Source organism: Solanum lycopersicum, chromosome 8 (assembly GCF_036512215.1).
Source record: "Solanum lycopersicum chromosome 8, SLM_r2.1".
Classification (NCBI taxonomy): domain Eukaryota; kingdom Viridiplantae; phylum Streptophyta; class Magnoliopsida; order Solanales; family Solanaceae; genus Solanum; species Solanum lycopersicum.
In genome coordinates this window covers 63,279,018-63,304,278 of record NC_090807.1, presented here as the reverse complement: position 1 = coordinate 63,304,278, position 25,261 = coordinate 63,279,018, and the positions used below count along the sequence as shown (strand labels likewise).

The 25,261-nt window shown below is 30.8% G+C and overlaps 2 protein-coding genes across 5 annotated transcripts; both read left to right on the top strand.

Annotated features, from left to right (window-relative positions):
* The first annotated feature begins 8,343 nt into the window (after nucleotides 1-8,343).
* On the top strand, nucleotides 8,344-14,070 carry LOC101261945 (two-component response regulator-like APRR2). Of its 2 annotated transcripts, NM_001317085.1 has the most exons (13): nucleotides 8,344-8,442; nucleotides 8,885-8,915; nucleotides 8,996-9,193; nucleotides 9,956-10,035; nucleotides 10,153-10,219; nucleotides 10,517-10,563; nucleotides 10,637-10,714; nucleotides 10,812-11,363; nucleotides 11,979-12,119; nucleotides 12,294-12,569; nucleotides 12,699-12,767; nucleotides 12,893-12,967; nucleotides 13,624-14,070. In NM_001317085.1, exons 3-13 carry the CDS (start codon nucleotides 9,064-9,066, stop codon nucleotides 13,789-13,791), a joined length of 1,683 nt encoding a protein of 560 aa, NP_001304014.1. In that variant the 5' UTR covers nucleotides 8,344-8,442; nucleotides 8,885-8,915; nucleotides 8,996-9,063; the 3' UTR covers nucleotides 13,792-14,070. The 2 variants fall into 2 exon arrangements, with proteins under 2 accessions (NP_001304014.1, NP_001266246.1); NM_001279317.2 differs by lacking the exon at nucleotides 8,885-8,915.
* Nucleotides 14,071-18,843: 4,773 nt separating this feature from the next.
* On the top strand, nucleotides 18,844-25,261 carry LOC101262238 (tobamovirus multiplication protein 2A). 3 transcript variants are annotated; one of them, XM_004245824.5, is made up of 7 exons: nucleotides 18,844-19,063; nucleotides 19,410-19,735; nucleotides 22,694-22,793; nucleotides 23,480-23,560; nucleotides 23,637-23,741; nucleotides 24,339-24,557; nucleotides 24,976-25,261. In XM_004245824.5, the coding sequence occupies exons 2-7, from the start codon at nucleotides 19,494-19,496 to the stop codon at nucleotides 25,081-25,083; spliced, it is 855 nt and encodes a 284-aa protein (XP_004245872.1). In that variant the 5' UTR covers nucleotides 18,844-19,063; nucleotides 19,410-19,493; the 3' UTR covers nucleotides 25,084-25,261. The 3 variants fall into 3 exon arrangements, with proteins under 3 accessions (XP_004245872.1, XP_069144671.1, XP_019070823.1); XM_069288570.1 differs by having other exon boundaries at nucleotides 18,909-19,063; nucleotides 21,899-22,793; XM_019215278.3 differs by lacking the exon at nucleotides 18,844-19,063 and adding an exon at nucleotides 19,064-19,321.

Genomic DNA, 25,261 nt, shown 5'->3' with positions numbered 1-25,261 from the left:
ACTTTAAAAATCTCTGAGAAAATGCTTTAAGGTATAAAAAATTGAATTTTCAAAAGTTTGATCAAACACGTCAAAAAAGAACACACGCGTTTGATTAGTGATTGATGAATTAGTTTTCAATTATTGTAATGAGTTTATTTTTTACCTAATTCCTATGTACAAAAAAACTTTAACGTGGCCACTTATTGATCATACACACAAATCACAATTAACATGAAATTAGTTATTAGCCAAGTAATTATCACTAGATAAGGATTAGCTAGATGTATAGACATAAATGGATTAATACATAATTATAGTACTCCATGTTAATTAGCCAACAAGGTAGATTTGAGATGATTATTATTTAAACATTGAAAATAATTGTTTGACAAAATCCTTGAAAATGATTAAGTTTGCTTTAAAATGTTTGTTTAAATGACTAGATGAGATTAAAGATTAGGTGACAAAGATTTAAGGGATTCCATTACCACTTTAAATTAAAAATATAAACAAAATGAATTGGGTAAAATTATTGATTTTCTGAATTTAAATTTTTTACGAATTTATTTTATGATTTTATGCATTGAATTTGTTGTATTTTAACAATAAAGGGTTCATATCCATTATTCATTATAATTTTAACAATTTTTAATGCATAAATTTACAATTTTGCGTTAAAATTTAAGAATTCAATTGCTAAAAAAAACTAATACAGGAGATTTAAACATTATAAAAATGAAAGACAAATTGTCGGTAGAATATTTCCAAATTTGATTCTTGAATATAAATTTTATTTCACACCCAAAACTAAGAAAAGGGAAAGTTAATTGAAAGCTCAACGATGGTACATGTTCTTTTGTTTTAACGTACGTAATAGAATAAGTAATTTTTCTTCTATGGCGTATATCGAGTGTGATTTGTATCTATCATGTATTTGAAATATCAAGATAGTGACGAGCGAGATAGGGGAAAGATGAGGTTAATTAAATATCCTAGATACATGTGAATCTATTTGGATACAATCAGTGGCAGAGTCGGGATTTTCAATAAAGGGGTACAAAATCTGAAAAAATAAATACACGAAATAGCTGAAAGGAATTTGACATCTATAAAAAAATTATTTTAATAATTTATAAATCATATAATTTAATGTCAAAGAAGATTCGAATGAACCCTCTAATTGTAAGGTGGCTCTGCCTACATAGAAAAAAATTAGATCTAATTTTGATTCTATATATGTCGAGAAACATGTATTTGAAAGTATCTGAATATATGTGGACATATCAAAATTTATAGAATAATGATATTACAAACTAGAGTTAATCTAACTATATTACACATCTAAAGTGATAAAATATTTAGTATTCTTTGAATTTGTATGTAAATCTATTTAAACATTTGAATTAAGATTTAGTTCAATTGAACCATTAATAACGTAATAACATATTTTTATTAGACAAAAAACGTTTACTAACTAATCCTAAAGTACATAACTTTAATTCAAAGACTATGCTTCCAAAAATTGTCAGCCTTTAATTAAAAGTTCCCCAAAAAAAGAACAGTGCTTAGTTTCACAAGAAGGCAATAATTTTGGGGAAAAACATATTTTGAAAAACATATGTAAAGATATTGAAATGTCGTGAGATTTTACAAAACGTATTCAATTTGAATTGAGATTTTAGAAGGTTTGTTCAATTTTAATTAAGATTTTTGGAGGCTATTCAATTATAAATCCTTATTTATGCCTATATAAAGGGTACAGAATTTCCTTAAAAGACATCTAAAAATATCCCTTAAATTATTGGATATTTTCAAAGATCAATATTTTGAATATTCCACAAATTCATGGAGCATTCATATAGATGTCAAATTAAATCATCCTAATTTGAGAAATACGTCATTAATGATTCTCGAATCATAGATAAATCTCTTAAATTATCCTAATTTGAGAAATATGTCATTAACGACCTCGAATCATAGATAAATCTTAAGAGATTAGATTTATATAGTTATGTTTCTTCATATTTTATTGTGATTATAATTTCTTTTCTGTCTCTTTAGAATTTGGTGCAAACAAATTGGCACGCCCAATGAGACCAAATCTGTCCTTCATCTCTTCTCTCATAAATCAAATTTTAAAATCTGAAATTGCAAAGGTGGAGTAATAAGTACTTCGAGCCTCGTCTTTGAGTTTCATCGAGTCTATACTCTAACAAGCCGGATATTTGTAGACATTGAAATTTTGTGAGATTTTGTAAGACGTGTTCAATTCGAATTGAAACTCTAGAAGATGTGTTCAATTACAATTTGTATTCTTGGAGGCTAGTCAATCCTAAACTCTTCTTCATGCCTATATAAAGGGTACTAAATTACCTTAAAATGCATCTCAAAATATCCGATAAACTATTGAGTATTTTTAAAGATCAACATCTCGAATATTCTACGAATTAATGGAATATTCATATAAAGGTAAAATTAATCCTAATTCGAGAAATATGTCACTAACAGCCCTCGAATCATGAATGAATTTTAGGAGAGTAGAATCAAGGGAAGAACAAGATTGTATCCGCAATATTTATCAATATAATTATGTTTCTTCATATTTTATTGTAATTGTAATTTCTATTATATCGCTTTAAAATTTGTTGTATATGATGGATATTGGGGCATGTAGTATATATAGGGACATAATTTATTTGGTGAGACTAGATAAATTTACGTATCGATTGAATTTTAGTTCTGTGAAACTTACGTCTCGTGATTCTCCATGTTTTGTACATTTAATTTGTTACATTTGTATGTTTACTTCTCTCTGTCCTTCTCAACTCTTGGTCAAGTTTGAAATTTGTGTGTTTATGTGATTGTGATGCTTACACAATACTCATGTGTTAGATTCGATAATATTTTATTTTTTAAAACTCAACTCTAACTAATTAGTTACGTGATATTTTCTACTTCTCAAAATTTAATTCAATTACTCTTTAATATTAAAGATATAATTAAAAAAAATTACGTCGATATGATGAATATATTAAGTACATTTTGATAAATTGATAAATATTCACATAATTTTAATCATAAAGAATAAAATTTCATGTATTACAAGATTCAAAGTGAAAAATCAAAATAATAATACAAGAATTATCTAAGGTGCATAATGTTCCATTAAATAACTTAATTAGTAGTTCATCAATTATTTTATTTTTAATTAAAATAGTCATTGTTAAACATGTACATTGTGGTGTGCTTACCATATTGCTTAAGTGAATGTTGATCGTAACTAATTAAAAATTATTTATTCGATTGACAAACATAACTTTTATAGCTATTTTTATTAAGATCATAAATCAAAAGTGAATTTATAAATATAAAAGCAAAAAGGTCATCATGATGAGTATACTTTTTAATATATGTCAAAGGTGGTAGACATAATTACTTAGATAACTTTTCCCTACCTAACTTTGATTAGCATATCAAAAATTAATTCTCTCTTTTTTGTTTGCATTGATATTGTTTTGGCTTTGTGGAATTACATCTTTTCAACAAAAGGGGAATCTTTAAAAAAAAAAAATTATTAGCCTTTTAGTTTGTAGTATTTTTATGCAGTCTTATATAGGTTATATTATTTTTTAATAAAAATTAAGAATCAATATCTGAATCGGTAGAGACTTATTGATTAAAAGTGAAAGAGTTATATTTTTCATAGTATTGTAACTCATGTTGATAATTTTCGCATTTTAATTAAGATGAATATGTTAATAGCTTTATTTTCTCTCTTTCGTGTATGATATGTAAGCTCTTTTTCTTGCATAGTTTTATTTATATTCTTTCGAGCAGAACTAACCTAATCTCCGAATTTTTTCAAAAATATATAGCGCAATGTAATATTTATCCTCACGCAATCATATCTTTAATTTATATCATGCTATGTGCCCACCTAAACCTTGAAAAAGTGAGAGAGGAGATTGACTTCAATTGATAGGGAATGTATTACTAGCTGATTTATTTTCGAGTTTTTTGACTTCTTTATCTATTTAAAAAAGAATATTTTTTTCTTTTTTTAGTAATTCATTAAATTTATTTTTTCACGTAATATATTTAAGATAATAAAATTTAAAAAATAATAAATTTGATAAAAATTTTAATTTAAAATTATAAAATTTGAATTTTAGTGTGATAAGTAGGGTAATATAATGAATTCTTCCACCATGTATAATTTTATATTGAACCATATTCTACATGTAAAGCACACTTTCATAGTTTCATTTATTTAAAAGAGAAGAAAAATTCAAATTTGTCTCTAAGTTTGTTAAATGGTTCGAATTTATCTCTCTCTAATAATAGGGTTTAAACATATTCCTACTAAAATCGACTCAAATATATCTTTATTTTTCAATGAGAAACTGTAGAGATATTTTTTATAAGGAAAAAAGAATAAATTTACCATTAAATTTCGTAGGAGCGTAAAATTAAAACTATTCTTAAACTATTTTAAATATACTCTTGGTTATGTTTTACTCTAAATATCCTCGTTGTAATGTGATTTTTGGCTTTAAAATGCCATCCAACTAGCAAAATGGCTAAAAAAAACATTATTTCTACTAACGAGTCGTTTTTTTTTTGTGTACTATTCAAATGTTCAAACTAACTACCTAATATTTCGAGTTGTTGATCAAAGGTCCATTTTTTCTTATTTCGGAGCAATAATACATCGAAAAAAATATAACCAGACACAATATTATTTTCTATTTCAATTCCGTTTAATCTCAAGTTAGTAAAACTTAAATTCATAATAAATCAAGTGCTAGATTATAACTCGACTAATCAAAATTAACACAAATTTAAAATTTTATAATCTTTAAATAATATGATCACGTAAACCTTGTACATGACATCGACACTTCAAATTAATGCTAACTTTGCCATCTGACTCATTCATGATAAGGAGCCATCAATATTTAATTTTTTAATTTTTTTTGCATTTAATTTTTTTTAAAAAAAGGACGATGTTTTTATTACCTTTTTTATGTTACATAGATTTTATTGTACATTTGTGAAACTGAATTTTTATTAAAATAAATAAATAAATAAATTGGATTAATGCTGAAATTAGTAAAAAAATTCACGTGAGAAAAAGGTGTCAGTCATAGTGAGCTCGTGAATTCGATAATATTTTTTTCATTAATTAATTTTCTATTCTTATCCAGTTTTGCTTATCAGCACTAGTCGTATACATTAATTTTAATAACAAAAATAAGATAGGTGTTATTTGTATATTGGTAAATATGATTCGATGCTATATAAATTTTTTTTATGTTGATGATAGTATATTAATTAAATTTATAAGAGAAACTAATTTTTTTTTAACAAAAATAAGATAGGTCATTAAATTTTTTGTAATTTATTTTTGTGAGTTTTTGAGTGAAACTAGTAACATTATATATGGTTATTACAGTATCTTTTTTCACCGTTATATAATGTAAATTAATAATTTTAAAAGAAAAACTTAGGAAAAAAATATGATACAAAGTATAGTAATCATATAGAAACTAGAAAGGTAGATCAAAGAATAAAATAAAGTTATTAGATTACAAACAAAGATTAATTAAAACAGGTAACAGCGCGATCACTTTAATATTACTTGAAATTTTTTATTGTTATATAATGATGAATTTAACAATTTGCCACAATTAAATTTAAATAACAATTAAAATAAATATTATTATTTAAACTAATATCACAATACAATACAATATATAACAACTTTCCAACTAATAGGCTGTTAAAAAGTTTTATTTTCTTATTCAAATAACTTTTTCCAACGTATCCTAAAATTTCTTCAGAAATTCCACTTCCCACTTAAATTTCAGAAAATTGTTAAGACGTTTTAGATTTAAAATTTCGATAATCATATATTTTAAGTTGAGCTAGAAATTTTGTTAAGAACATCCAAGATTAATGTATGTGTACATATATATATATCTTATAGTTTTTTTATAAAGACTGTTCGATTGACTATTATATATATATATATATATATATATATATATATATATATATATATATATATATATATATATATATATATATATATATATCTCATAATTTTTTATAAAGACTGTTCGATTGACCATCCTAAACTATACGTGACTAGAGCGGGGAGGGGAATATGTATGAAGGATAAGATCCATTCTATCTTTTAGAAAAGGAATTTAACCACAACTTTTTTTTCTACTTTACCTTCCCTCCATGAATTTTTTTTTTTTTAAAAAAAAAAATAAAACTCTACATATGTCGTTTTAAGAGATTTAGAAAAGAAAATCATGTTCTCCATAAATGATAAAAAGCAAAAAGAATAAATGCAAAAGTTTGATTCGATGGTAATAAGTTGATTGCGTTGCATTATCGAGAAAAACGGTACCACCAAGTCAAACACGATAAATATGATTCTTTCATCGTTAATTAAAATTTTCAAGCCTTAACTATTGAAAATGAAAATTATAATAAAGAACACGTACAATGAATGAAGATAGTATATTTTTTTTCGAGAGATGCTTGACGACATATATGTAAGTTTTTAGTTAAAATTATCTCTCAAGTATGACTTAAACCTAGAATACATCGTAGTGTTGCTTAAGTGAACAAAAAAAATCCTTATATTATCTAAAAAATTGCAAGATTTATTATTTTGTCTATTTTTTTTAAGAAACTCACGGCACTAACAAAAGAATGTGTCAAAATCGAATGAATATTTGTACACATGATCAACTAGTCAAGTTGAGTGATTTTTCTAATTTTTAGAAATTGAGTGTCTGATCATATTCAAATTTTAAATATTCTTTAATGGTCGAATACACTCCAACTTCAAAAGGTTCAAGTGATTAAATTTTTTTCATAACTAAATAGCTACGTAAATTTCACTAAATTTTGAATATTTCTATACATTATAGAAAATGCGAATTACATTGTAAAATAAATTTTTACATAATCTTTCTACCATCGGGACCTACTATATAAATATTTTAAAACTTGTGCATTGTTGCAAGTCAATTTACTTGATAATACAAAAAACCTATAAACTAAGATACACAAATTTAATTGAGTATGAAAGATTAATTTCCTATGCATATCCATATTCTTTTTAGGTAACTTTGATCTTGTTGTGGTGGCTAAGACATGATGAACAATTAATTTTTTTTATTGGTTCAATTAGTTTCTTAACAGAAATAATCTGAAGAATATATTTTTTTAGATAGTATAAAAATGTACATTAAATTTGAGTCATAGTCGAGAAATGATTTTAGCAAAAAGCTCTTAACATGTTAATTTAAAAATTCTGATGAACAATACGACACAATCCATAAAAAAAAGCTAAATATTTTTTTATAGTAATGCTGTCAATTTAAAAATTCTGATGGACAATACGACATAATCTATAAAAAAAATTAAAGTATTTTATTTTATAGTAATGCTGTCAATATAAAAATTCGGATGGACAATACAACACCATCTATAAAAAAAAACTAAATACCTTTTTTTATTGATGAATTGTAGTAATTTTTTTTATTAAAATTTAGATTAATCATCGATCAAAAGTTATATATAGCGAAAAAAATAGAGTGAAAAGGGAACAAAAAAGGGTGAATCTTTTCCTTAGATTTTAAGATAGTTATTTTTGTGACATAATTTAAATAGTAAGGTACTATTATTATTCTTATACAAAGTGAATGATTAGAATAGTAAGGCTGATTAGCAAATAATGATCTCACTTTCTATAAAAGTAAAAGAAAGTAACTAAAAGTAGGCATTTGAAGAAATTCTTTCCAACTATGTTGTATATACGTGGTAGAGTAGTCCGTACGTTGGTCAGTCACAAACCCTCGTATTTAAAAATTAAAAATTACAAAAATAAAAATATTTTATTAGATATGTGGCTATGTTACGAGAAATATCATTGAAAATAAAAATATTTAAAAACACTATATGAAAAATAATATAAAAAATTGATGTATATTAGCATTATACATCAATGTATCTTGTGCTGATATCTACGCCCTGCAAGCTACAATTTACGTGACATAACACATATAGGATATCAAATGAAAAACGTATTATCTGATAGAAGACGTATGTCTACTTTCGTGTATTAAAATTATCGTACATATATATCATGTAAGACCAAATTAAAAAGCACGTTGAACTCCACGGCCTCCTAGTTGATCCTGATTCGACATTATAAGTCTATTTATTTTTCCCCAATAACCTCTCTCTTCTTGAATTCTGCTTATCTCTGTTTTCAACAGTCTCACTGTCTCCCCTAAACCCCTTACCTGACCCCCCCTTCCCTTTTATCTTGTTTCATTCGACCCACCTAACTATAATCAACAAACGACCCTTAAAAGAAGAAAAAAAAACAAGAACAGATGAGCTAAGTCTTCTTCATTTCCCAAGAGATACAGGGTATACATATAAAATATATACTAATTTATTATTGAATTTACATGCATTACATGTATCACTGTGATTCTTCTTTACATGTTCATGCATCTAGAACAAGAACAAAGTTAACAACTTTCTTGCTTGTGCTTTTTCTTCACCTAATTTTGAAAACTAAAGGTTTTCTTGAAATTGTGATGTTGGTGTTTTCACATTTTGGTGTTAATATGTTGAAGATCTCTCACATGGGGTTTTCTGTTTTTCATTTTTTGTTGCTTTTATGTTTTTTTTCTTCTTCTTCTTATTTTAAGATAAAAATACAGTCTTTACCTCTTCCCTTTTTTGTTATGTGATGTTAAAGATTCAAGCTTTATAAGGTTTGTTGGAAAAAGAAGATGATTTTGTATTTTTTAGGTTTTCTGTTGATTCTATGACATTTTTTTTCTAAAGATTGTTTTTTTTTTAGCATAAATCGGAAACAACCTCTTTAGTTCAAGGTATGCGTACATTCTACCCTCTGCAGACCATGGATTATATTGTTTTAATGTCTGAGGGGAATTCATTTTTGGGTGTGCAGATTGAATAGTTAATGACTGATTAAAAAGTGACCGAGTTGGAGGGACTAAAAAGGATGCCTTTTTAGAAATGATTTGCATTGAGAATGAATTATTGGGTTGGAAAGATTTCCCAAAGGGGCTTAAAGTCCTACTTCTTGATGAAGATAGCAACTCTGCTGCTGAGATGAAATCAAGGCTTGAGAAAATGGACTACATAGGTAAAGTAGTTGTAAAATAGTCGAAAAATACTTACTCGCACCTAGTGTTTAACCCTCTATGTTCCTTGTTTTGGTTTTGCAAGTTAATTGTGCATTGCTTGGTCTGTTTCTTTGTTGATTTCTCCTTATATGTGGAAAGAACTTTACATTTACTACCAAGGGGAAATAGTTCTATTTTAAGATGAAAAGCATTTAAGTAATTCAAGATTCATACTTTTACTTTTTCTTGGTGTGCTGCAGAGATACTCTTTTACAGTATAGAATTTCAACTTTCTTTTTATGGTTCTTGCAAGTTTATACTTGTTTCAATTTGTTTGGCTGGTATGACTTGATACAGAGTTTAAGACAATAAAGAACTCTTATGTTAAATGTATCAAAATGATCTTTTATCTTGTAGTCTTAAACATACCAATTATCATGTGAAAAAGTTGAAAATTAAGATGTCATAAAAGAAAGAATCATTCTTTTTGAAACGGACGGAGTATCTATGTATGTTGTTTCAAAATTTGGGGTAATTACTGGTTGTTGAATGCTCGGAATCACTTTTGTAAGTAATGTGACTAGCAGAATATAAGTAGTTCTTTTGAAGCTTCAAACTTATTAATATATGATTAGGGTGACATTTTGCTCAGTCCTTAGCTTGTTTTTTTGGTCACAAATTTGTTGCATCACTTGTAGAGGTCTTGAATTTGTTTCATTTCGTGAATCTTCACGAAAGGTCATTATTGTTTTCATGTGTTATAACACACCATGTAATTGCAGTCTACTCGTTCTGCAACGAGAGCGAAGCTTTGACTGCAATCTCAAGCAAATCCGAGGGCTTTCATGTTGCCATTGTGGAGGTACTAGTTTCATTTTTGGGGTTCTTTCTGCAGCTATAACAGTAGTCGATCAATAAAATATGAGCACAGGTCGAAAGGTTATTCTAACTTGATGAATTTGTCTGTTAATTGGCACAGGTAAGTGCAGGCAACAGTGATGGGGTTCTACGGTTTCTTGAAAGTGCCAAAGATCTACCAACTATAAGTGAGTGCTAAACATACGAAAAAATAAGTGATGCGATTGCAACTAGACTTGGTTTAAGCAGATATGATAACATTGGCGGAGTTAGAATTGCTAGAATATTTAAGTCTTTGAACTTGTAACATAAAAAAGAACTTCCTGTGTTCCAACTTTGTTTGGATGGAAATGAATCCTTGCTTTATCTAGTTAGATCTTTGGTTTCATTCATTCCTTTTGTTTGTGTTAAGAACCGTTTAATAAGTGGTCTTCTATGTTTTAAATGCTAAACATGTCTAAGAGAGCTTCGTTTACTTCGTGCAGTGACATCAAATATACATTCTCTTAGTACCATGATGAAATGTATTGCGGTGAGATCTTGGGGCTCATATTTTCATTTGATGCTAATTGTTTCTGGTAATAATGTGGTTCGATATTTTGCAGCTAGGCGCAGTTGAGTTCCTTCAGAAACCATTGTCAGATGATAAACTCAAAAATATATGGCAGCATGTAGTTCACAAGGTTTCTAACGGAGACTTCAGTCAATAAGCTTATGTTCTTTCAAATCAGTATTCCTATAATATGAAAAGGAAATCCTGATCTTATTTGGTTGCAACAGGCATTCAATACTAGAAAGGATGTGTCCAAATCACTTGAGCCGGTAAAAGATTCTGTCCTCTCGATGCTGCAGTTACAACTAGAAATGGGTGAAGCAGATGACAAAAGTTCAAATGGAACAGAACCTCCCACTGCAGTAGCGGAAAGCAATACTGAACAGTCATCGGGCTGTGATAAATACCCTGCTCCCTCAACCCCACAATTGAAACAAGGAGTGCGATCCGTCGATGATGGTGACTGCCATGATCATACTATCTTCTCAACTGACCAAGACAGTGGGGAACATGATGCTGACACTAAATCCGTCGAAACTACTTATAACAATTCACTTGCTGAGAATAATGTCCAAACAAGTCCTACTGTACAGCAAGGAGATATTATTTTGAAAGAGGATAATGTTTCATCTCCTGATCTAAAGACGGAGACTGATATCGCTACCACTTCACGAAGTAACGACTGCCCTGACAATAGCATTATGCATTCTGCTGAACCTAGTAAAGCATCTGGTCCTCATAGTTCAAATGGGACTAAATCCAATAGGAAGAAGATAAAGGTAAGATGGAAGAAATGATGCCTGGTTTTCGTAGAAAAATAATGACAGTAATTATGCTTTCAAATTTCCATAATGTTTAAGTCCAAGAATATCAATATGTTTTGTTTACTGGTTGCATAAAATCCGCATGCATTCTTAAAACAAGCTTCTTGATTGCTTCTCTAGCTCATCAGTCATGTATCTTTCGTTATTTATCTCTTCTTTTTTAAAAAAAGGGATGAGATGCAGATATTAGATGTGGAGTTGCATGTATCTTTCTCATCTTGCATTAATCAATTTAACCTTATGAACTGTTAAGTTCTTCGAGAAGTTCATGGGTATCACTGAACATCCTCTTCAAGTTTCATTTTGTCTATGATTTATTAATTGTAGTGGAGCTTTCAAGATTTTGCTTATAAGATGAATACGGAGCTCATTTTGTTATCTCGAAGTTTGAACTTCTCAAACAGTGTATGAATCTGACATATGGTAATTAGTATAGTACGTAAGCTATACTTGTCGGTCATTTCAGCCTTGAATATAGTTGACTGGCCGGAGGTTAAATAATTCTTCATTCTCGGAAGTTTGAATCACATGTTTCAGGGGAATAAGTTTGATATTTTCCTTTGGATTCAGGTAGATTGGACACCTGAACTACACAAGAAGTTTGTTCAAGCAGTAGAGCAACTCGGTATAGATCAAGCCATTCCTTCTCGAATACTGGACCTGATGAAAGTAGAGGGCTTAACGAGACATAACGTAGCTAGCCATCTCCAGGTTTGTGAGTTCTGCTCTTTCATATCCTTTCTAACATTTCGGAAAACAAGATAGTACTAAATCTTGACCACATTTCCTGCGAGGAGATGTAGTATAACAGTTGTGCTACAATAAAGTTGAATGTTGACATATCTTTCCACTTAACCATAGTATTGCCTTTCGATTTCCAAGCAGAAATACAGAATGCATCGAAAGCAAATTTTGCCAAAGGAAGTAGAAAGAAGATGGCCTAATCCGCAACCAATAGATTCAGTCCAAAGAAGTTACTATCCTCATAAACCTATCATGACATTCCCACAATATCATTCTAATCATGTTGCCCCAGGTGGTCAGTTCTATCCTGCTTGGGTAACACCAGCAAGTTATCCGAACGGTTTACAAGTGTGGGGTTCACCTTACTATCCGGGATGGAAACCTGCAGAGACTTGGCACTGGACGCCTCGTCCAGAGGTAAACACTCTTCGTCCTTCGCAGAACTATTAATTACCTTCTGAGCTTGACCACCTGACATGCCTATGTTAAATACTATGGGTCTAAGAAATACCATGCCTAAAAAACTTATGTTTTCTAATAATGCAGCTGCATGCTGATACATGGGGCTCCCCTATCATGTCACCGTCGCTTGGATCATATCCACCATATCCTCAGGTGAATACATTAGCACTATCGCGCCCATTAGATACTTCTGTTCAGTTTAGGAATGTTCTTGAGCTAATTTATGAGTTTGCACTCTTGTATTGAGTTCTTAATGGCACGTCGATTGGATTCTGCAGAATGCTGGAGTGTACCGGCCACATGGAACACATAACAGATATAGCATGCTAGAGAAGTCGTTTGATCTTCACCCGGTAAGATTGTCTCAACAAGGATTGTATTCCACATCGATCGTGTCCTAACTCCTCTCCTCTCTCCAACACAATTCATCTTCACCACATCCTCGTAGCCTCCATCCCCTTCCATAATATTTGTCTAAATTATGTACAAATTCTCTTGGGATAATAGTTTTTGTTTACTTACCGAACATAAAAAAATAAACAAGAAACCACTTATCCTCCTCGAAAACATTTTCGTGGAGAACATTTTCCTTCATATCGAACACATCCTTTGGCCTAGAACTCTTTTGATAATAGTGTAATGAAGGAAGTACTGGGTTAAACTTTACCAATCATCTCCAAAATGGATTTAAATTACATATGATACAACAATATACTCAGTGTAATCTCATAGATGGCTAATTTATCTACGATGTGAGGGGAAAAAAAGAATATATTGTTTAACCATTATGTATAATTAGTTGTCACTATTAGATTGTCTCACATTGGTTCAAAGACTGGTTGTAGTCATTTTATCACAAGTACATTCTTTTCTAAAGCTATTATTGGTTTCCTAGTAACTTGATAGAGTAAAAAAAAATTTATGTTTCGGATATAAAAATTAGAACATTTTTAAGATCGCGAAAAAAATAATTATTTTCTTAATTTTTTTTTTGTTGGTTGTGGTGCAGGCGGATGAGGTGATTGATAAAGTAGTAAAAGAGGCAATAACCAAACCATGGTTACCACTTCCTTTGGGCCTAAAAGCTCCTTCAACGGAGAGCGTTCTTGACGAACTTTCTAGACAAGGGATCTCAACCATTCCTTCACAAATCAACGACTCCCGTTGTCGGAGATGAGATGACATGTCATTCTAATTTTTTTTGGGTCCCATAGTTGGTGCATGTCAAAAAAAAATAATAATCTCCAATTACTTGATGGACATATGTACCATGACATTACCCAGTGACCCGAGTGACCCACGCGTATGGCATTGACTCGACGGTCAAAATCGAGTTGTTGTAAATAATGGACCCAAATATGGGTTTTCCCTTTTTTGTTGGCCCAATTTTAGATGTTTGGGCCGATGAGTGTGCTCCATTAATTTCTTTGGAAAATAATGAATAAACCATTCTTAGTTTATGGGTTATAAATCCAAATTCTTTTTGTTTATCGAATTTTAAATAGATTATTTTTACATATGTATAGTAAAAATTTCAATGCAAATAAAAGGTTTGAGTTGAAGTTATTAAATTTTGCCGAACTAATAACTGCAAGTCAAAATGTGATAATTGTAAGTTGAGGTGAATTTGAATTTCAAAAAGATATTTGAAAAAGGAACTAGACGTCATTTATTAACACTTAATGAATGTTTGAATTTGAATGATTTATATGCAAGTGCATTTGTTTTTTCATTAATATTTAAGCACTTGATTGGTTTGAATATATCTTAATCATTAAGATCTATTGATCTAGAACCGAGTCCTAGTAACATTAAGTGGTATTCTTACGGGGATAGCATTCATCATAACTCTATCCATGATCATCTGTTACTATCACTAATCATCTTTGTTGTTACAATCATCACTAGCGTCGCCACTATTTTTAACTATCATTACCGTCTTCTATCATCAATCACATTTGTCATCACAACTACCAGAGTTATTAACTACTAATGCCAGTTGTTACCACGCTTATCTTCCTCATTATTATACCACCCAGTCTCTATAGTTGTCGCACCTCAATCACCATTATTGTCAAAATTCCTATTACCAACAAACTCTGTCATCACAACTAGCATCGCCGTCAACTATTATCATACATTCTTCGATCATCACCTTTACCTCTATCCTCACTTTCATCCATTACCTTCATTGTGGTCAATCTCTACTACCAACCACATCAATTATACCTTCTGATTGATAAGCAGACAAAATTAATTTATTCAATTTTTAATTTTGTGTCGAATCAAAATGAGACAAACAAATTAAAATAGAGTAATAACACGCCTCATGAAATGTTTAAATATATATATTTTTTTTGTGGATATGGTTTCTTGAAATTGGTGGAATATGCCAAGTGATGAGAGCCAAACACTAGTGAAGAAAAAAAGGGAAATTGTTTGGTCCACTATGAAGTAGATATATTAATTGATTATATATTTTGTAAGAAACATATATTATTGGCTTAGATTGATAATATTGTCATAACATGGTCGGAATTATTCAATGATTGAGAATGTTTTTTTTTAAAAAAAAATAAAAATAAAAATAAAAATCCAATCTTTTAATTGACTTTAATTTCAAATTCTCACCCCGCCAATAAAATTTTTATAATCTTGACCCACCGATGGGGTCCTTTAGCTTGATCTTAGTAGTAATTAATTCTTCTCTACGATTTATATTATACGATGAATTTTATTTATGCACATTCTATGCTTAAAAAGTTACTTATTTTTCTAAAAATAAGAATTATTTTTATTAAATTATTTTTAATTAAATAATAATCATTTCATATAATTAATCGAAGATTTTTTGGTAATAATCTTTTTATCTCCATCAAATAGTCTGCATATATTTTATCCTTCCTAAATCTTATACATTATTATTTCATATAATTCCTTTTTGACATTGCTTCGAATTATTTTATTTGAATCGAAATTCTTTCGAAAATAATCTCGCATTCACAATATTATGATAAAATTTTAAGTACACAACCATTTATATTCAATATTCAATGTTGTTTGTTGCCCATTAAATTAGGGTCATAAATCAAGGACGGTGGGTGTTGTACCCCACTTCTTTTGTAGTGTACAGCTTGTCACTCACTGCTTTACAAACGGTTTGATAATTCGCTCGATTAAATTTGAATTTATGTTGTACATATATTTTTTAATATGAGAGACTTTACATCTAAGAAAACTCAAATCTAAAATCTTTAATCGAAGATGATAAAATATTTATCCCTCCACACAACGCTAATTGATGATAAACGAATAACTTATCAATTTTTTTAACTTATCACTTTTCACATTATATTACTAATATTATTACTCTCAAAATTATGAATCGGTTTGATAGGATTTATAAAAATATTATTACTAAAAAGTAAGATATATTAATAATATTGAAATTAATTATTTAAATTATTATATCAATTGAATATAATATATTAAAATATTAATAATACTGAATGAGATATGTAAACTAAAAGAGTCATTCGATGCAAGATATCAAATAATATAAATAATACATGTATTAGCTGATAATATTTTCTCTTTAATTTGATAGTATTTTCAACTATATATCATAGTAAACTTAAACTATGACATTTATAATACAGGATACAATTTATTATATTGTAAGATACATATTATCATTTTCATTATTTTATTTATTAGTTTAATAAATTAGGAATAAGTCGGCAGTGTTTATTTTATAAAAGGTTTTAGTGAATGCTTAAAGTCAATGCACTTTTATTTGCTATGTCTAGGGTACTATTAATAATAGAGTCATGTTCAGTGGTGTTTAAAGTTTTTATTGGGGCATTTCAAATAATAATGCCAACTCAAAAAGACCTAATAATTAAAATAAATAAATAAAACTTTTGAATTTAAGAAATTTTAAAAAATAAATAAAATATTTAAATTTTGTGATCTTAAATTAAAAGTAAGTAAAACATTACAAAATTCACTTTCTTTATCATTTTATTTACATAACAAAACTTCATAATTTAAAGGGTTTTTTTTTGAAAAAAATAATAAAGATAATTAGATGTCTATAAACTCACACTTTGTTAGGATGGTTGTAGCACATTGTGTATTGGATTATAGTGGTAGTTTAAATATCATGTTTGTTTTTTATTGTTATTTAAATTTAATTGTATCATATTACATAAATTCATTATTAGGTAATTAAAAAACGTTTCATATATAATAACAAACTAATAACCTAAAATAAATGGAGTAGCTAGGATTTGATTTGTGCTCCATAGCAAACGTTTGCAAAAAAATTGTCAGACGCCTCTCTCCCATATATCTCGCTCACTACTCTCCTCCAATCTCTCGCTCGCTTCTTCACTTTTTATACAAACATAAGTGTATAAAAATTATTTCTAATTCTATAAAGCAGAGAAAATTATATAAATACATATATTTTTGTTCCTCTCTCTCCCCTCTTCCAGATCTCGCTCGCCACCCTCGCCTTTCTCACTTGTACAAACAGAAGCGAAATGTATAAATTGCGTTTCTGTTTGTATAAAGCGTGAGAAAATTGTATATACACATGCACGTACATATATTTTCGTCCTATACAATTATAATTATACAATAAAAATACTCCTCTGCCCACTTTCTTTTGCCCTTCTCTCTTTCTCGTCTTATACAATTTTCAAAATGTATTTACTTTCTCTCTTTCTCATTTTATACAATTCGATTCAATTGTATATTCCTTGTCAAGTCTCTTTTATCTTTCTCTCTTTCTCATTTTATACAAATTCAAATTATATATAATTGTTCGATACACTTATAGTAATACAATTCGTTTTATACACTTCGTTTTTATACAGCTCTCTGCCCGAATGTCTTTCTCTTTCTTGTTTTATACACTTCATTTTATACAATTTGCTTCAACGGTATATGTATAGCGAATTATACAGTTTCTATATTTGTTATGGAGCGCAATTATGCAAACTTTGTTATAACATATAAATATGAATTTTTTATTTGTTACATGTGAAAGTTTCCCCTCATTTTATGTAACGATCGATTTGATGTGATAAGTTATTTTAATATTTCAAATTGTTGATGTGACATTATGTACCAATAGAAAATGATACAATCTCTCCAAATATTGTATTTATTAAAATAAAAATAAGAGAAAATTATACGGATAAACAATCATATATAGGTTAATTAGCTAATGTAGCTATAGTTTGAATTAATTACGACTCACAACTTAATTTTAGTTGTAATTAGGTTGCTAATCCATATACAAATACAAATTGTACATTTATACATACAGTTATATGAAAGATATACAAATACAATTAGTCTCTCTCCTCTCTCTCCCAATCACACTTGCCTCTTTCATCCCTCTCTTAATCTCGCTCTCCAGATATACAAATACATGTACATACTAGTTTCATACATACAATTATTTTTTTTAGATACGAAAATAAGCAGGTGTAAACGCGAAAGCTAGCAAATCAAAACCTTAAAAGACCACAAGTAAGAAGACAACGAGAAATATACCAAAAAACACAAAGATTTAACGTGGTTCGGTCAATCGACCTACGTCTACAAAGGAGATGAGCAATTCACTATAAATATGAGAGTACAAAATAGAGAGAGAAATAACCTCAACCAAATTCACTCGGAATACATGGGAGGTTCACACAAGTGATAACGTATCAAGCTTGTGACCCATAAATTTCCCCCTTAACTAAAACTCTCAAAGTCTTTAAGACTACATTGTGAATATTGATTAAGTTAGAAGGAACATGCCTTTATTTATAGAGTCTTAAACCTTTTTCAACCAGAAAAAAATTAGCCAATCAAAAACTTTTTCCTAAAAGAAAAACCTATTTATGGTAAGAAATTTAGGGCAAACAAAAAACCCAACATATTTGACATATAATTCAACATATACATATATATAATTTGCTTCTCTCCACTTTCTCACTCGCCTCTCTCCTCCCTTTTCCAATCATGTAACTATAAATCGTACTTAGCGAACTAAAACATAAATAAGTTATTTTGAGCGATTGTATACGAAAATTCCATTTAAAATAATACAACACAATACAAAATAAATTATAAGACAATATCTAGCAATCATCCAAATAAAAACATGAGAATCAAGACCTCAACTTAATTAATAAATAAAATTAAAAAATATTTATCATTTCACCACGACTTCGAGTAAATAAAAAAAGAAGAGGTTGATATAGCAAAAATATGAGTGCCCTAGCATAATCCATTTTTGCGAAAACACAGGTACCAGACAAGCCAGCTAACCTTCTCGACCTTTTTTCCTTTTTCTCTTACTCAAACCAAATATACCTCTCTTCTCATCTTCTTCGAACCTTCCACCATTTCCGATCTCAAATCTTCTGCTAATTCTGCCCTTTCTTGTAAGTAATTTTTTGACCCATTATTCAATTTTTAAATCATTTTTTGGATAAGCTCTATTGATAGTTCCAATTCTATATTATATGTTGATTATATTTCAAGATTCTGGCTTCAATAGTTTCAGTTTCATGTTAATTATAACCCCTTTTAATTGTTTTCCCAGATCCATCCATAATCAGAATTTTCATATTTTCATGTTATGGATGGAGTATTTTTTTTTCTCAAATGGATTATGCACATATTGGATTGTGTTTGTTTGTGTATGTTTTGTGTTAAAGTTTGAGTCTTTTATATGTTTTGGATAAACTGAAGTATTGATGAGTTGTTTTGTGTATGTTGGTATTTTAGGGAATTGGGAAATTTGATGATTTAGCTGAAATTTTTTGGAAGGAGCTGTTGTTGTTGAGGGTTTGCTGAAGGAACTGTAGAGAGATGGCGTGCAAAGGGTTTTGGGAGTGCTTGTTGAAGCTCTTGAACTTTTTGTTGACCCTTGTTGGTTTGACAATGGTGGGGTATGGTATTTATCTATTTGTTGAGTACAAAAATCATTCACACTCCGGAGATGATTACCCAGTTGCACCACCTATGAGTGGTGACATGATAGAGTTTGGTCGTCCAATGCTGATGGCTGTATCGTTGGCTGAAAACATATTTGATAAACTTCCAAAACCTTGGTATGAATACCCTTTTCACTTTTAATAGTTTTTTTATTTGATTGTTCATGCGCTTCTGTTGAAGTTGTCTTTGAGATGATTGTGAAGTTGTATTGCTGACTGTATTTGCTCTTGTTTTTTTGGAGGAATGTCACAGTTAAAAAGGATAAAGGCAAAAAATTTAGTGTCTTTAGAGGTTATTTGCTAATAGGTATCTATTGTACTTCAACTTACAATAGATACTCGTGTTACTAATTTATTTTCCCTGTGGCGATGCCTGCTCCATCCATCCATTTAGCTTGCTTAGTGCGTCTCTGGCCGAAATGAATAGTATGAGAGATAGTGGATCCCTTCCTTCAACTCTTTAGAGCCAGCAAAGAAACCAGTTGGAAACCTGTTTACCAATACTAAGTATTTCACCAGTGATACACGAAACCCTTTCATTTCCTCTTTGTTTTTCCAAACACATATTGCATCATTGTAGTCCAAAAGTTTCAATTAATATGATTGTAAGCATTTGTAATCGTAACTTGTACAAAATTCCTGCAGCTCCTTCCTTTCTTCTAGAGTCCAACACCTAATATGAAATAAGTGTTGTGTCCATAATTAATTTGCTTTCCATTAATATGTTCTTGGAGGTCACTATGTCATCCACTAAATTAAGAAGTATCTTCACATTAATCTAGTCTATGCTTCTCACTGGACTAATATGTTTGTAGTCCTTAGTACTTGCTGGACCATCCTTCTTGGTATGATTGCTATATGAAAGGAGGTGCTGGTCTCAAATATTTCAGTCTCATGAAAAGCCTGAATTGTCTCACAAGTTTGTCCAAACACTGTTGAAATAAGTGTAAAGTTAAGTTGTTAGGTTCTAGTGCTTTATCTCAGGTATAATTCTCAACTGCTTACTGCACTTCCCTTTTCGAGTTTTTTCTTTTCAATCATTCCTTCATCTTCTCTGCTGTTTGGCTAATTCTACCCTGCCAAGCCGAGGCCTCTACAACAGATAATTGCATAAAGAACTTGATATTTGCATCTTTCACTGCCTTCCTTTCAATTGTAACTGGTTCTCCCACTTTGTGTTTTTCCTACGAAGTTTCTCCCCTTTTTCACTATAACCTGCAGTGGTTGAACTTGTATCACAATCCCCTTCCTTCAACTACGTATACCCTAGATTTTTGTCTCTATCTAATTGCTTGCACTATATCCATTAAAACTAACTCTCTTGATTTCCTGTTTCCTCATTTTCGATCATCTACTTCCAACCCCGTTCCCTTCTTTCTATCACCCAACTTGTTCATCAACTCTGACATCTCGATACTTAAACAAAAAAAACTGACATCTCGACTTTTCTATTCTTCCAAATACTTCCTCATTTCATTGATTAAGATCCCCCTTTCAGATTTCTTATTTGTTTCTTCATATGGTTGAACCACGGATTCCTGTGAATCTGGTAACTGCATCACCGTCTCACCCATTTGCCAAAATCTGTCTTTTTTAATCACATAGTCTCAAATCTGAAAGGTGCTTGTAGTCTTCTTAGTTTTGTTGTGTCTTGTAGGAAAGGTGAATGATCTGATGCAAGTTTGGGCTGATGGTTTTGATTTATGTGCAATGTCATTTCTTCCTGTGGGATGGATGCTAAGAAGCTACAAGTCTAGTTTAGATCTTCACTTTGACTCCTTGATTTGGAGAACTTATCATCAGTCAACGGATAATCAATAAAATCTCCAAGAACTATTACACTAGATAAAGAATCACATTCCATCTCTTTTCCCTAGGGAACTTATTGAGTTAAAATCTCTGAAAATCCAAAGTAGTCTTGAACCAGTTAAAAATACTGAGAGTTCATTCTATTACATCCTCTTGATTCCTCACCCACTAGCCTCACTCCCTGCTGCTTCCGGGCTCACCATTTCCATCTTTCTTCATCCCATAGACATAATGATCCATGCTGCATTTTCCTTACCACTAGAAGGGATTGAATCGTATTTCTCCCATCTCTCTTTACATGCATTTCTAAACATTTTAGTCATGGTCCCAATCTAACTAAACCTTTGACAACATCTGAACGCTGCTTTGATGATAGCCCTTTTTTTACTGTATACAAAGTGGAAATAGATTCCTCTGCTTCAGTGCTTCTCGTGTGTAAGTATTCAACATCTCTAACATATGAAGTGGCAGTTTTGGTGTAGGGAATTTTTGGCTTTATCTGCTGGAGAATTTAAAGTTCATTCTGTGGAAATGATTGGGACTTTCCCCCCCAATGAAGTAGCATGGCCCTCTATATTTATGGAGCAACTATAAAACTGAACTATGTTGAAGAAGTCGTATAATGAATTGTCAAAATTTACTTCTGAAAACGGATGTGAAACAATATTTAGTTATAATTTATTAGTACTTCTATATTTTCTGGTTATGAGTATTTATTTTAAACGAATCGTGACCCTTTTGGGATTATTGATGGCCTAAATGTTTACTCGTTTGGGAGGAGGATTGATCAGTTGTGCTGCAATCCTTCAAAAATGATAGCCAATTCTTTCTGTTTTACTTTTCTCGCTGATAATTTTGAGAAAACTTGCATTGGTTATTTTTTTAATGAAGAAAGTATATGCGAAGGTTGAATCATATGTTTCCTAGGTGTAGAGCTAAAGAAACATGGAAGTATAAATAAGAAAAAGGAACTATATATGGTCTTCACCTGTTTGAGCTTGTCCATTATTGAATTATTAACAGAGTCTCATAATATTTTCCAAGTTTTGAGTGGTCAGTGGGTGTGAATTCTCAGAACTTGACTACATGATTTGTAAAGATTATAGGATGACAGGACTATTCTTCTTTTTATTGCTTGGATAAAGTTTTTTCTGGAAGGGATGGCTCATATTTGGTGTTCTGCTGTCTTCCCATGTTTGAATTTCATGCTCCAATGTTCAGTTGGTCGGATTGGAATGAAGCATTGACCCATTTGTTATGTCGCAGGTTCATATATTTGTTTATTGGTATTGGAGCAGTTCTTGTAGTTGTATCTTGCTGTGGTTGTATTGGAGCGGCAACAAGGAATGGTTGCTGCCTGAGTTGTGTATCCTTATCATTTGTTCAGTCTTCTTGATTTATTATTTATGGGAAAATTTAAAAAATATACAGCCCACATAAAATATTACATCATGTAGTCCAACATACAATACTATACAACACTACGTGAGGGAGCCCGGGAGGGAATTATACCTAATATATCAACCTTGTATAGAAGTGTACAATAGTGTATGAGAGGTGTTTATACACAAATGTGGGTTAAACCAGGTAACAAGCTCAAAATATGGGCTATGTGGTGTAATTATTTTCTCGTAGTATATATAGAATGTAATTTTCCCAGTATATATTTGTGGAGAACTTAATATATTTTTGAAGAGATACTTCTTTTGTCAATATGCATAAATGATAGGCGTCATGATGTTAGGTAACATATGATGTGGATCAATAGGAACATTTTCAGTCAGATTTGTGAAATCTTACCTGGATGAGTCTTGGATCATATTGGGATTAATTCAGACTGGGTCTTATCAGGGGGAGAATATATGGATTGGATTACATTTCCTAATAATTGATTCTTCAGTTTCTCCTCCTGCCTTGTTGCACTACACTCTTCTGAACCCCTATTTCCAATATGCATTGTGGAATTCAAGAAGATCCAATTTACTAGAGTTTTCATCTGATTTCTCTTCTCAGTCTTCTATGAAGCATGTTTGACACCTTAACTTGGAACAGTACTCCATGTTGATTTTCTTGTTGATCTTGGTAGAGCTAGGTGCTGCTGGTTTTATATTCTTTGATAAAAGCTGGAAAGATGTAAGTGTTTTCTCACTCACGACTTCACTTTCATACTATACTTTGTTGTCAGAAAAGTGATGAAAGTCTTTGTCAGGAAATTCCAAGGGATAAAACGGGCAACTTTGAAACGATCTATGACTTTCTGGATGACCACTGGAAGATTATTAAGTGGGTTGCCCTTGGTGCTGTTATATTCGAGGTAAGCTTAAGAATGATATATATGGTTTTTTTGGGTTATAGGTGAAAAACCGAAGTTATGCAACAGGCCTTCGGTTGTTGTTTGCCCTCCTCACCATGTTCTTTCACCTTCAATTCTATTATGCTATATGACTTCTGATTTTTTGCAAGCCATTGATCCTATTTAGAGGTGTATCTCCACAGTTCCAAGTGGTTGTGAATATACTCTTGCATTATGATATCGCTGTTTTTTCTTGCAAAATGTAGTAAATATAATCAATTCATCCTTGTTGGTTCAATATATGTCTCTGACCAGTTATATATGCCGTGGCCTTTTACTATGCCTTTGAGATGTTGGCATGGTCCTAGTGGAAGTCAGGGCTGACTGCTGGCTTGACCATATTCAGTAAAATATTTGTGGATACAGCAGAGAACATGTGACCTGAATATTTGTTCTGTCGTTCCGGTTCCAGTATAACACCGAGTGTCAATCCCAAACTAGTAGGGGTTCGCTGTATGAGTCTCAATGATCTGTCTTAATTTTTTTTTTTTGACCTGAAAATTGTTTGTCTTAATTTTCTCCGAGTCTCTCAGTTTCGTCCGTTTACATGAGTTGCAGGCTCTTATATTCTTATTGGCCCTCGTAGTAAGGGCAGCAAACAGACCAGCAGACTATGATAGTGATGATGAGTACATAGGTGGTCCCAGACAACAAATCCGACAGCCACTGATCAACAATAGGCCACCAGCAAATCCTGCAACTGGTGTCCCTGTTACTGCTACTCTTGATAATCGTCCAAGTAGAAATGATGCGTGGAGTACACGTATGAGGGAAAAGGTTTGCTTTCTGTTGATTGCTTTATTTGCATGTCGATATGGATCATGATGTTTAACCTTCTCGGTTGACTGCTCGTTAACTGCACTATCTTTTTCAGTTACTATGAACTCATCATGATGGTTTTTGTAATCTGTGCCTATTTGCAGTTCTATTTGTTTCGACCTTTTTACGGATTTCTCATAGATGCTTTTTCTTTTTATTATCTCAAGTTTTAATAAAAATATCCGGCCACAGCAAGACCTTTTCTTTGCATCAGCCAGAACTTTTTTTGACCATCTTTCCGTGTGACAGCATACAGAATATTGTTTCGGTGGTTTGTTTGAGTACATTGTTTTGGTTTTTATCTCGTCTATGTACTCGTAACTCCTAAGTGCACTTAATATTTTCTGACTTGAATTCTTGAATGGCTGTAATCCAGTATGGACTTGACACATCAGAGTTTACTTACAACCCATCGGAGTCGAACAGATATCCGCCAACTGCCGCACAGCCGCAAGAGGAAAGGAAGGGTTGTACCATAATGTGATGATATGGTCTTCTGTAAATTTGGGAGGACTGATGATTGTGCTTGTCTGTGTAATTTAGTCTGGTGTGAAGTATTTTGTGTCTTCTGTAAGCCTTTTTCTCTTTGTGGAGTCTTATGTACAAAACACAGTTTTCGGGATCTTCACTTCTTGTTAATTGTAGTACATTTTGAAGGATGA